At 40.1% G+C, this 14,118-nt stretch overlaps 1 protein-coding gene across 1 annotated transcript in view; it reads right to left on the bottom strand.

Annotated features, from left to right (window-relative positions):
* The window catches only part of NTRK1 (neurotrophic receptor tyrosine kinase 1), a 265,651-nt gene that overhangs the window by 34,651 nt on the left and 216,882 nt on the right, over positions 1-14,118 (bottom strand). Inside the window, exons 12-14 of the mRNA XM_069217861.1 lie at positions 11,637-11,783; positions 10,217-10,347; positions 6,007-6,179 (exon numbers count right to left, since the gene is read on the bottom strand). Coding sequence (XP_069073962.1) covers positions 6,007-6,179; positions 10,217-10,347; positions 11,637-11,783 — 451 coding nt within the window. The remainder of the gene's footprint in view (positions 1-6,006; positions 6,180-10,216; positions 10,348-11,636; positions 11,784-14,118) is intronic.

The following is a 14,118-nucleotide window of genomic DNA, read 5'->3' as shown; positions in this document are numbered from 1 at the left end:
AGTGCAGAAGTAGAACTACAATTTCTGGACATACACATTCACCAACACACACACTAGCAGTCAGGGATACACATCTGGCTAGGACTACGTCTGGGCACATACATTCACCAACACACACACACTAGTAGTCGTGGAAAAACATCTGGCATAGAACTACTCTGGACATACACATTCACCAACACACACACACTAGCAGTCACGGATAAACATCTGGCTTAGAACTGCAATGAATGGACATACACATTCACTGGAAAATATTTAAACGTCATTCCATGCAAACCAAACCCACGTCTACATCGAGACATGAAACATCTGACAGTTGTGCCATCAATATGTTTATCACTTGCATGCGTATGTAAAATATGACACAGCGTGCAGAAGACGTACCTGATACATCTGTTTTCTATGCATTTGTGCCGACGCAATACGGCTAATCTTTATTGAAACTGTTTTGTCAGGTACACATGTTGCATAACAATGGCAGTCCTCTCTAATGGAGAAGCTCTACCAATTGATTGTAATGTATTGTATTGTATTACATTTATATAGCGCTTGCTAGCACTATGTGGTGTGGTGAAGCGCTTGCCTGTTACACCGCGTAGGGTGTGTGGGTGCAAGGGTGTGCACACAACAATAACTGAGTGAGAGGTGCTTTTTGGGATCATAGTTATGTGATGGGAGCAGATAGTGTGCATTGTTATAATACCGGGACAGCACTATGTCTTAACTTTAATGAAATGTGGTCTGTTCAGCAAAAAACTTTACAAAATGAACATTGACCATATCAACTCTTTGGTGGCCTGGTTTTGTGTAGATTAGTGTGAAGCATGACTAAAAAACGTACATGTAATTTATGATTATTTATCGTTAAGTCATGCCACTTTTGTCAGTCATGTACCATATGTAAAAAAGAGAACTTCTACACTAGAGTAAGACAGTACGTTTTTGACCCCTGGTTCTTTCCAGTCTTGTTTCCACAACAGAAGAACTCACTCACAGCCTTATTCCTCGGAGTTGCACATTCAGCTCCAGGAAATGGATCCCTAAAAATAAGTCGTTTTAACATCTATCAGAAGCTGTTTACCCGGGATGCTGACCCCTCGCGGAGCCGGGCCTGTTCCCATAAGGAGTGGGTTTCACTGAGAACCACAGTGAGTGTGTCTGAATGTGAAAGTAATAGGCGATTGCAGGGTGTGGGAAACGCGCTCACGGGTCAGTGCTCTGATGAGAAATAACTGTATTTTTTATATTTCTGCGGCTTGAATTGGGATGAAAGGGCCGCTCCTGGAGGCTCAGCTAGGCGCCCCCAGGCGACCAGAGCTCCCGCACATTCCGCCTGCACAGAGCTGGGAGACGGGAGCTGGTAGGGAATTTTTAACTGAGCTCAGTCCAGATAACGAAACGGAGGCGATCTCTGCTGTAGAGAAGAGGGGAGGGTTCCGTATAAGCTGGCATCCTTGAAAGGGTAGTAGGGGTGCACTTAAGGTCAAATCAGTCACTTGCTCGCAGTGTGGTACCTCTGTAATGCCTAAAATACTGCGGTAAAGTTAATCACAGGGAAGCAGGCCAGTGCATGTGAATGGCCAGCATGCCTAGGGCAGATTCATCCACATGCAGTAGGGTGGAGCTACTGAAAGGCACTATAGATGAGGCATAGACCATTAAATGTCAATAGGGCCAAGCGAGTGAAAGTGGAAGGACAGTGAGGCTGTAGCAGAATCTGGCACACTCGAGTTGCCTGGCACTCCTGAAAGGCTGCTAGGGGTGGGGTAGAGTGGCTAGGCCAAAGCAGTGAATGATCACCACTCAGGCTAAGGCACGATCAGTACCATACCAGAAATCGTCCGCCTCAGAAATGTCAGGCTGAACCAAGTCAGGTCTCCTATGCCTGTCTGGATTTTTCTCATCCTTCTCATTTCACTAAGAATTTTTTAATTGTTAATTTTTTTGGATCAGGATATTGAATATATATAGTGATACGTTTACCAAAAAAGTAGTAAATCTGCACCCATAGATGTGCTCCTTGAATGGGTGCAAATGTACTACTTTTTGGAATTCACAAACATTGGCAGTCGTAGGTTTGGAAAACTGTGCCATGCTCATGTTTGAAAGCTCACTACTCGCAATAAAACACTCAAAAGGTGATGGGATACATTCTTGCAAATAGTCTAACCATGGGAAATCGTTCGAGTAGCATCCTAGTCCATCTTTTTTTGCCCATTGTGATACTCCAGAAAGAGGATCCCACCTAATGCAAATGAGTGCTGACACTGTTCCTCATGAAACATCCCAAACGTTGGTCATCTCACCCCTACACCCTGCATCCACTCCTTTTTTAGTTGGGTAAATTGAAAGTCACAACCCCAAAATCTCACTGACTAAGCTACGGCCCTAGCTTCATTATCTCTAATGCTTATCAGCCACCTTCTGCAGGTTCATATCAATCACAACAGAGTCTATTTTGTTTTCCAGCATTTCTCTGGGTTCATAGATAGCTTCCAATATCTTGTCTATTTATTCAGAATGCAAGGTGTCAGCTCAGTATTGTCTTCCTTCCAAGCCCGAAAATTGACCTCCTGCTTAAACCCTGAAGTTTGCAGTTGGTCCCAGAGAACCTGAAAGAGTCCTTGATGTGTACAGATTTCCCCATTTCTGCTAATGCACCACCTCACTCTTAGAGGGTTAGCTAGTTGATTCAGATATTGTGGGCTACGCTAGTCTCCTCCAAAAATGCCAAGACTTCTCTGGAGGAGTCCAGTACAACAGTCACACAAAGCACCCCAAAGTTTGGAGAAAAACAAAAGGCATACTATTGCCTATGAAGGTGCTTTGTCAACGTGGGCCGTAATAGGGGATTCTGTATAAGATGAGCAATCTTATGTGTCTATTCCATGGCAGTAGCAGGATCAAATGACACATGTACAGTAGCACAAGAAGATATCCCATGCACACCACTGAAGGAGAGTCACAGTTATTTCAATGGTCTCTTGGTATTGCAATCAAAATTGGGGTTAATGGTGTATGTGGCCCACAACACACCACAAATCAATGCATAATGCTAGATGCAATAGTTGAGAGTCATCAACAAAGTCTCAGTCCCAAGCAGGTCCTCCATTTCAGGATCTGTTACAGCAGATAGTCAATAGTTGTAGGCTTCATTACCTGTAAGCACTTTCCATGTCATAATGGTGGGGAGAGGGGAGCAGAACCGTATCAGCTCACAGGTGGGGCTTCCTGAGGTCTGACCCAGTTCCCCAACTGTCCAGAGTTCTGTCTGCAGCCACTACTTACAACAGGGACCAACGCAGCCACCGAACTTCATCCTCATCAGTGGACTTGCTGGGCTTTATCAGAACGGGCTGGGAGTGGTGGTGGGAGTGGGGCTTCCCAGGGGTTGTATAGGTGGCATTGACATGTTGGAAACAATGCTTGTCCACTTTCTGCCCCCTCAGTAGTCTTCTCCAAATCCAAGGGATACTTCTCGGCTAGGGCTGGCCCAGGGCTTGTGTACTGACTGTTGAAGACTATTGTTATTCAGGTGAGTTACAAGCACTGCCTGCTTTGGGGGGAAAGCAGTAACTTCCCATCGGGAGAATTTCTCCAATTTAGGGCCTTGATTGGGTCTCTCCAGAAGAAATGATCCCCAGACCACTTAAGTCATTCATTTACTGTATATTATAGAAGAAGGAACAACGTTGGTGTCATGGTTTTACAAGTCTCTTACAAACATGACTAAAGAGGATATTGCAGGACTAAGAGTTAGGTTGAATGGGGGCTAGTGGAGTACAGCCCTGGGCATACTTGGAAAGTCTTTAGAAATGTGATATTTCAAACTAAACAATTCAACTACTTGAATAGAACTTATCTCACTCTAGAAACGTTCACAAGATGCTGGAATAATCAGCTTCATTGTACTCCCGAAGCTTACAGACAGAAACAAGACTCCTTCATATGTTATTGGGATGCCCTAAACTGAGAAGCCCTCTAGAAGAGAATCATTTAAACTAGTGGTGGATGAAGAATTCTGCTCAGCAGGCGGAGTTCGCAGAGTTTTCCTTACTCTTCGCTCAGTGTGGAGCACGGAGTTCCAAAAACTCCACGAAGTGACGGGGAGATTAGTTTTTTCTCTCACTCGCCAATGTTAAGGTGGCGTGCATGAGCAGGAGAAATCACCAAGTTGGCGAGCGAGATTTCTGAAAGCGAGCGGTTGCGGTAGGCCGCCACTGCTCGCAATGAGAAAGCTGCTGCTCACATTGAGGAAGCTGCAGCTCGAGTGGAAAATCTGCTCGAGTAGCAGGAAGAAGTTAGCTCTCCCTGGCACTCCATGTGATGCCATTCACACTGATTTTACAGCATGGGAGAAACTCCTGACGCTGAAAATCACTATAGACAGCGCAACGTAGCGCTGTGGAGTTTTTCACCACTTCACCGAATTCAATGTAGCACAACTCTGCCAACACTGACCAGGCCTAAATTAAACCTTTAGAAACACAGTAAGGAGGACGTATCAAAACAGTCCAGACAACTTGATGTTGTGTCTGTTCTCTCATCGAAAAGCTAAAGGTGGACACCAAGTTTATTGACCTTGCTCTGCAACTAGCGAAATGAACTAATGCTATGTTGTCAAAAATAGTAGAGCCCTCTCCTCTCTAGAAATGTTGACTGATGGTGGCAAAATCTTAGGAGGGAAGAAAGGATAACAGAAAAATCTTATTTTCAACTTGTAAAGCGAATTGACATCTACATTTTTGCTGAGGTGGAAGAAGTAGCCGGGCTCCTTTGATAACCCCAGTGGACATTGAGGGATCATTGCTGGAATGGTTGTGTCTGGTCATACCATGGTCCACCCTTTCCACATATATTCTGGTTCTGTACCTCTAACCACCTGCATGCACAAATGTAACATAGTTCTCTTGCTCTTCTAAACCTATGGCTGAAAATGTCTTAAGGAGTGAAGGAACCGCTTTCACACAGGGGGCTGGATACAATTAAGTTCTGCTGTTAATTTTCACATGCAGCCCAATGGTGACATTTAAGATTTTTGTGATATTACTTGCACAAACTCAATAGAAATTGTTTGAAAAAAATAGGCCAAACCGCTTATGAAATATACTCATAGTCAAATGGAGGACATTTCAAAATCAATTTTAAGTAGGAAATCATGGAAATCTGAAAAATGGAAGAGTCAGTAAGAAGTACACTTTGTTTGGAGGGTGTAGTGTTGTGTGAGTATGAATGACAGAACTTTTTTGGCTCCTAATGGACTCCTTAGAGCGGTGAGGTAAGTGTTAGAACATGTTGAAGTGAATGAAGGTTTAGAATGTTGAGTTTGTGGTTACACATAGACAAATATAGCTCAGTGTGGCATAGTCATTCTCGGGTACCCAGGCTGGGGAAGATGCTACAGAGGGCTTTCCAACGTCTTGTGCCACTTTATGAAATACTCTCCAGGAGCAACTTTACACCAGAAGCATAATGTAAAATGACCAGACCACTCCACAAGATCCAGTTTTGTTGGCTCTCCCACATAAAATTCCTGCACAAATGAAATTACTTGGTTAGCTAGCTGCAAAATTGAAATGCTCTAACCAAACAGAAGTATAGCTTATAATCTGAACTTTTCATAAATGTTTACATGTTATTTTAAAGGTTTTAATAAACAAGAAAATGTTTTTGAGGTAATAAAGTTTTAAAAGAGTGGGAATCGTGTAATCTAATAGCTATTGCAAACTATTTGGAAGTTCTCAATGTTATTTGATAGGATCACGTCCTCATGGAAGAAGCTTGTTTGTTCACCAATAAAGGAAATACTATGTTTAAATAAAAATTGCAAATAATGTTTTTGCATAAATCTACTTCTGTCTAAATCCCCCAAACATATGTGGTAGAAAAATAATTTTTCAGAAGGAAAGGTGGAACTGTTTCACGCATCTTAACAACTGATTGTCTTTAAAGTAGGTGGTCCAGGTGCAGCAATGTGGGCTGCAGTGGGATCTGAAGTCTCACCTGAGAAAGCGGTTCAAGTCACCATGCTTCATGTACTCGAAGACCATGATCAGGGGCTCACCATCAGTGCAGACCCCATAGAATTTCACAATGTGTTCATGTTGCAGCACCGTCAAGAGTTCTGCTTCCCGCTGGAAATCTAGACGAGCATTTTCATTTGCCTCCTTCAGGGCCTGGATGGAAACAAACAGATAAAAAATGTTGTAACAAAAATCAAATATAGATGAGAAAACCTTAGCACTTAGTATCTGGTTCAGAACTTAACTATACTTAGAAAGCAGAAAGTGTTACATAAAAAAGAGGTTAATGAAACTAGACAACATGGAGATGCGTTGGACATTTAATGGCCATCTAGGTGAGGCTGATCCTGGCCAAGACAGAAAATATCATTATTGCTAACAGGAATGCATATAAGCAGAGACTGACTCCACAACTCAACACAAATACAAAATCACTCTGCTTCTCCATAGCTTTCAAGCTTTCCTATGTGAGACTGGATGAGACGTGGCAAATCCAAACAACAAATGCACACAAAAGCAAAATCAATCTGCTTTACTTTGGCTTCCACCGTTTCCACTTGAAACTGGACAGAACTACACCACACCTCCACACAGTATGAAAATCACTCTACTTAACCATCAATTCCAACATCTCTATATAAAGATCACAGCACCAAGAAAACACAGAAGCCCAGCTACCAATTCATGCTCATACACAAAACAAGCCATTCCTCCTTTAAAGAAACTTTAAGCTATTCCGCTCTAGAAAGTTTAAACAGCATGCTCAAGGGTATCCTTCCCTCCAAACAACCCTCACTGAAAAGTACTCCTTATTGCCTGTGTCATCAAAGGACTGGAGAATTTAATCCCTAATGGGTCCCAATGGATCCCATTGGTTTACTCACACCAGCCTGAATCCTCTTATAAGTCTGCTACATCACTTCCAACAGCAGTAACAAACAGTGCACACATCAACAGAGGAGCTGAACGTGCTGAAAATGTCACAATATAGGAAGTGAAGAAAATCACAAATTGTGACCTTGTTAACAAACGTTTTAATTTCGATTATTTAGCTTGCTCACCGCTGCCCGGATAATATAGCTACTATGCATTGTTTGCCTTAGCCAACAGCTGCCACTCCAGATTTACTGCTGATTTATTAACAGTACATTGTCCTCTCCCCTGTCTATCCTGTCCTTGATTCCAAGGTTCTCAAAATTATTTTATCTATAAGGCCTCCAAAACCAAACATCCTGCAATATTTTGTAAACAAGGACTCATCAAAATTAACACATTTGTCGCACAAACTGACCTTGAGCGTTAGTTCCAGAGAATATTCCAGTTTATTGGACTTTTTGGGTTTTCAAAACCATGACAGAAGTTTTTGTGGGGCCTCCCACCAGTGCTTAATTTGTAAATAAAAACGTGTCGGTACCAAAAGCTCTCTCTTCTGAAAAACGCGGCTGCTGCAATTAAATATGCGAGTACAGAATACTAAAGCAGCGTAATCCTAAAGCCATCTCGGGCCTCTTTAATCCATTTACAGCCACTTTCTGCAGCTCACTCTTACAGCTTTCTGCTTTCTCTCTTTGTGACGCTCTTTCCCTTTTGCCTTCCTCCCTCTTTTCCACGTGTCTTTTGCTCGCCATAAATGCTTGTGGCAGAAAAATATGCGCTGGCCCTCAAAAATAAGCGCCGGTGCTTAGCACCGGAAACAACAAGCACAAATTAAGCACTGCCTGCCACAGACCACTAGATGTGGAGCCCACTTCTTACATGTATCCCAGGTGTCAAGAGCACATCATTCTTAGAATAAGAATGAACAGGTAGGCCAATAAAAGAGAGCACCTGCAACGCCCTTCGAGTGGCATATCCATGTGAGCTGCTTTATCATTAACTGAAAAATGGCAGGCTTGCTGCATAAATACATTTTCAGACTGTAATGTGGGCACTGAAAAAGCATGGGACTTGGGACGTACTGCCCAATCTGTCTTACCCTTGTGATGGCCCTGTTTTCAAAAGCTATCCGCAAGTGGACATGAACCTGTGACTGAAACTGTACAATAGAATTCTCTTGTTTAAATTTTACAAACCCTTCCATCTGGCCTGTGTAGGTTAGATATTTGATACTTTTTATTCTTGTTTGATCCAGATTATGCATAGTGCGCTAATTCCCTTTCATGTCTTGTGCACAAAAGCCAGTAGGCGAAATGTATAGTAAAAGTAGATCAATAAAAGTAAGGATGATTGTTATGCACACTAGTTCTTAAAACTGCAAGTATGCCTCAAAAGTATGTCAAGCCCCTGCTTCTATATAACACTATCTCTTAAGTATTAAGGGAGTCTTGGGATAAAAATCCTTCCAGTGCACTATAAAAACAAATATATCCTTCCATTGGCGACATAAAGCACTTCACATTTAATGAATCAGCAATAACTGTCAATATAAGACCACTTTCTGTGGACACAACGTGAACTTTATTTTTAAGGCCCTGAAAACTTCACTTGAGCAGCTTGAATAATACATTTTGTCTACGAATTGTAGGAGTGCACAAATGTAAAATTCAGCCAGTGAAATTCACGAATTTTGCAACTCCTTAAAGTTGAAAATTTTACATGAAAATTCCCATCTAAAATACATTAAAATATTAGGCAGAAGCCTACTTTGCCACATTCTCCAATACTCATCGTTTTAATTCCTTGTGTCTGCAATGTTTCCTGGTATCTATCTATAGAAGGCTGATGATGCCTTGCCCCCCATTCTCCACCTATTCTCATCTCGCCGAAAGTTTCTGTGTCTCAGCAGCACCTGATTCGCTGCCAACTAACAGCTTCTCTTAAGAGGAGGAAGTGAAGGGCAGAAAATGCATGACAGCCAGTGGCCTGTCAACAAGAACACCTGAGGAAGGGAAAGCGGATAAGGCCTCAATGATGATAACCCATTCTTTGTGTGTCATTTCATGGACTCATACCAGAGATTAAGGGGCACAATAATCTAATGTGCACATATAGAAGGGACTGCTTTAGGGTTGGGTGTAAGAGAAATTCCTCCATATTTACAGATGTCACAATTAATCTTCATCAGAACGTCTGCTGAAATAGTAGTGTTAATCCTGAGTTTTTTTCCCCATAGTTTAAGATGAAAAACTAATGCCGAACCAATTTCACCTTAGATCACGAAGAGAAAATCATAAATAGCATTGATTTAAATCTGGACAGCCTACAGGGTTCCACATAGTTGTGATAACACTTCGCAAGAATAAATAATCAGAGTACTCTCAGACTGTTAATATGTGAGCGCTTTACATAAAGTATTCTCACACAAAGAAGTCACTAATGCTTTATAAATGAATACATATGATGACATAGTTTTCTATAGTTTCATAACAAAACTTTATCTAGGTAGTGTACAAAGTAAACAATATCATTGTGCAGTTAGTCAGCGCATACATGTTTCAGCATAGAAAAATTCTAATGGCCCTTCCTCCGCTCCTTTATTAAAGTGTTACCTACAAACTTTGAATTATTTCACCTTGTGATAATCAAGAATATCAGCAAGCACCTTGCAATCACCTTTCCCCCAATAGCCACATGCCTGTTCCTTGATTTTAAAAGGAAATCGTGAGTTAAAGGGAATCAGAAAAGCAGAAGACTACAAATGGGAAGAACAACGACCTATTTACCACTACTGCATCAAATATTCCCAAATGAGGGCTAGTCATCTAGCTACAACAAACAATGAGTGGTTGCCCATCTTCCACCAACCAGTGGACATTCCCCCAGGTCCTCCTGCCCATCTGATTTATGAATGACCATGACTCACCACTTTCAAACTTCGATATTTTTAAGCAGCCCTAAGCATTTTGCCTCTGTAGAATGGTGTTTTCCGCCTTTTCATGTTCTTGTAGTGCCAGGTTTCTTATTACAGATCATTTTGGTTTACATTTAGCCTTTGCTTGCGATGAGAGAGACAGGAAGGAAAGAGCGAAAATGAGGAGAAGATAACAAAAAGGAAGTGAAAGAAGTGGGAGGCCAATTTAAGAATGATGGAGATATGGTGAGGAAAAAATATCAAAAAGTATTAAACGGTAATAACGAAAGAAGAATGGGCTGGGAAGCCAAGGAATACTGATTTCCGAATATGTACAGCAAAGGTCTACAGAGTCTGCCAAGAATATTTTAAGTAGAGATATAAGCATTATTGACATTACCTTGACAGCCACTAACATCTTCTCATCTTCTGCAGTTAGGTTACAGCACTCTGCTAAAAATACTTTTCCGAAGGCCCCTTCTCCAAGCTCCCACTTTAGCGTAATATCTCTCCTTTTGATGTGATGGACACCTGCCAAAGAGAGAAGCATTCAATTGCAGTGCTTTTAAATCTACTTTAATTCACTGGAAACACCAACTAATAGTTATTGATCTTGTGACACAAACACACTGTTAGGCATCAGAGTAAATATCAAAACATTCTCGATGTTTGGTTGGAGTCTCTTTGGCCAATCTTTAATTCTGATTGTGTTAGAGGGTCTTAAATTCTTTACAATAATTATAATTCTTTCAAACTTTTTAAGGTGGCTCAGGATTCAATGTTGTTTTGTGTTCTTCCCATAACTATAAATTTAGAATTATGTTTTACCTCCAACGGAATCCCTATTTGTTACTGAGGTCTTTTCTTTTGGTAGCTTTCTTTTCTATGCCCTTTCCACCCCGTGGCCAACCTATAATTCCAGTATTCCTTTATTTCAAATATATCCCTCAACGTAGTGCCTTCAACCTCATTTCCTTTTTTCTTTACGTGACTTGTGTTGTATCTTCAATCGTAGTCACAGTCTTGTACCCCCTTTCTGTCTTTGCATGTAATTCTCTTTGTTCTGTCTTATTCTTTGCATGATCTTGTATAGTGTCTGCTCAATTCACCCCTTTTATCAAACATCACCTTTTAAATAACTAGACTCACTTCCTGTAGGAACTCTTTTGCACACTCAAAAATGATTTGCTTGCCTTAGTTATCATAATCATTCCTAGCGGTGGGAGAAATTTAAATTTCTACCAAAGTTTCCCTAAGTGTAGGGGCCTGAGTTAGAATTCGGTGGACAGGTTACCCCGTCACAAATTACGATCCGCATAGGCTAATATTGGATCATGAAATGGCAGATGGGATATCCGTCACGTTTATGGCAGAGCAACCCCCTTCGCCAAACTTTAAATCAGCCCCTAAATTCTCAAATGAATTTTTTGAAGATAACAGTATGTTTAACAATTTGTTTTGTAGATTTTGCAAAACACTGCTGCTAGGCAAAATTTCTAGATTTATTTTTCAGAACAAATGTCCCACAAAAATCTTTTTAGAAGAGACTAGTCTGTCTAAATAGGACTTCTGTTGGAGTGATGCAGGATATTTCTTCAAATTCTTTCTAAAATATCATAACATGTGCAACATTTTTAAAGCCAGTGATGTTTAGCACAAATGACATGAAGTGCGAGAAAGGAAATCTTTCCTGCTTTGCCTGCCACTAATTATTAATCACAGGAATCCTGGAAAAAACTATAAGATATTTGACAGGAACATCTTCTTCTACCAATAACTTTACAATTCACTATTGGAGGGTAGCCCAGAGTGAGTCTTACATGCATCACAGAAGTATTGGGGGTTCTCAATGAAATTAGTCTTCAGTCCATCCAACTTGCCCTCTGCACACGACAATGGGCTTGCACCAAGGTTCATAAAATGAAGAGACATGGCTAAATCGTCTTCCTGTGCTAACACAGCTGCTCCTAGGGGCGAAATGAAGATGATAGAGGTATAAATAGATGCATAGATACACATTTCTAATGTCCGACATACATTAATAGGAAATGCGTACTAATTCCATAAACTATAGGGAAGATGGCATCGTCAGCAGTGCAACATGAATTTATCTGAAAGCATCACAATTTCTGTAAAAAATATAATAACAAATGTAAAACACCTGGAATCAGAATGAAAACTATTTTGCTATGGAAGATGGATTTGAAAAGCGCAAAGTGAAATTGTGGTAATATGGTTTCATGGGTGTATTAAATTTAAGTACAAAACAAAAATCATGAAGGGGTTAGGTTTACTTAAAACAATTCTAGGAGGAAAACATGACAAGCTTGGCTTTGTAGTAGAAAAGCCTTTGACACACTTTCCAGACATTTATTCCAGCACAATAATGAAAACTCCTTGGTTTTTCACACACTTTAGGGAAGAAAAACTGAAACATTTACTTTTTCTCTGCAGATTTTTTCACTAAAAACACATTGTGGAAGAATTGCCCAGAGCAATGATTGGGCAAACTAATTCCTCTAAAAAACAAATCTTGAAAGGAAAATTATTATGAATAAACATTTGGCAGTGACTACACCACCAAATCTAAATAGGCTGGGCATTTTTAATGTGGGGTGTGCTCTTACTTTTATTATTTATCCCGACATAATCAATCAACTGAAAGGCACACGTATACCAGGTAGTGATTACAATATGCAATTATGCATTTAATATATTATTTGGAGTGGTTTATTTTTATTATCAGTTATAAATTATCCCATGACTTGGGATATTTCCATTTTCAGTGTCTGAGCAGTTAATATTGTAAAACTGGTAGGTTACCTTGTCAATACCAATGAAAAGAAAACAAACATACTGTGTGTATACACTGTTTTAATGACATGATTGTCTAATGCTTGGTTGCAGGTTGTATGCATTCTTTCAGATTATAGCTTTGGTGAGTTAAATACAATATATGTGTCTTGCGAGATTTCAATACAGTGTTATGATATTGTCATAAAGGTGACATTGTTTTCTTTTTGTTTTTGAATATTTAAAATTAATTAAGTATATGATTTAGAAAGTGAAGCACAACGTATGGAGAAGTGTAATCTGAACTCCAGTCAGATGATTTTCAAAAAAACAGTTTATCTTTATCAAAAAAGTGTTCCATGTTTGAAAGTAGCTGAATCATTTTTAAATATTTTTAAGATATGTCTTTCATTATCTATATGTTGCAAAGCAAATACTTAATCACATAAAAATACATGTAAATTATGTGCAGCTTGACCTTATTAAACTGAATATTGCAAGCAAACAAGATAATCGCCAGCATCATTTGCCTTCTTTGGCAAAACATATCTGAGTTTCTTGACCATTAGTTACCTGCTGGAGAATCTACAACACCTCCACCTCATACCTGGTCATAGATATCATGTCCTATCGTCTGGGAAGTGTGAGTAATAGGTACACCTATATGTAATGCAAGACATATGCAAAAGTCTGGAAGATAAACCTCCTCCACACAGCATCAATCTCAAAGCCTCGGGATAAGATCAATATTAATTGTGGACTCAGCATTTACCACATTTTGCAGAGCTGAGTTTCGTTAAAGCCTTAATAAATACAGTTTAGTTCATCAAGGGGGGAATACATTTAACAGCCTGGGGTCAGGCTTTTAATGTGCAAAGATCACTGAAGAGCAGATCTTGACCAAGGAGTCTATATTGTGTCTAACAGGAAGCCTATGCATTTGACTTTCACATTTCTAAAACAAAAAAGACCATGTTCTGTGAACAATGTTTTGCTGGCCTAATAGACATTTTAGGTACAATGTCAGAAGGTAATTCCCTCTGCCACTGACCGTACATCTGAAATCCCTGAGCCACCTGGTTGGCTGCTGAGAAGGAGTGATATTACAGTATCTTTGGAAAAATGTCAATTGAAAACCCAAATGTATCAGAGTACTTAGAGCACTTCTATTGTATTCAAACACTAATGGTCAGAACCCATTTTTAAATACTGCATTCAGTACAGGCGTGTGTACAATTGCACCGTTTTCCCACATGGAATTCATATAACATGCGAGAAAATTATGTGAACTACTTGTTTGTGGCTGCCTGCATGAAAATTACAAAAGTCACACAAGATACTTGTTGAGTCTATTGTTGGCCACATGCATGCAAACTTTAATTGTGGTATGTCATTGAGTACAAAACATTTTGACATTTTTCCACAATGTCACAGTGGTCAGTAACCTCTGTGACACTTCATACTCATTCCAGTTTCCGACATCAGAAAACGTTCCAAAAATGTAACTGT

This window comes from Pleurodeles waltl, chromosome 12, assembly GCF_031143425.1.
Source record: "Pleurodeles waltl isolate 20211129_DDA chromosome 12, aPleWal1.hap1.20221129, whole genome shotgun sequence".
NCBI classification, from domain to species: domain Eukaryota; kingdom Metazoa; phylum Chordata; class Amphibia; order Caudata; family Salamandridae; genus Pleurodeles; species Pleurodeles waltl.
The sequence above is the reverse complement of the archived record's forward strand: the minus strand, read 5'-3'. Positions and strand labels throughout refer to the sequence as shown.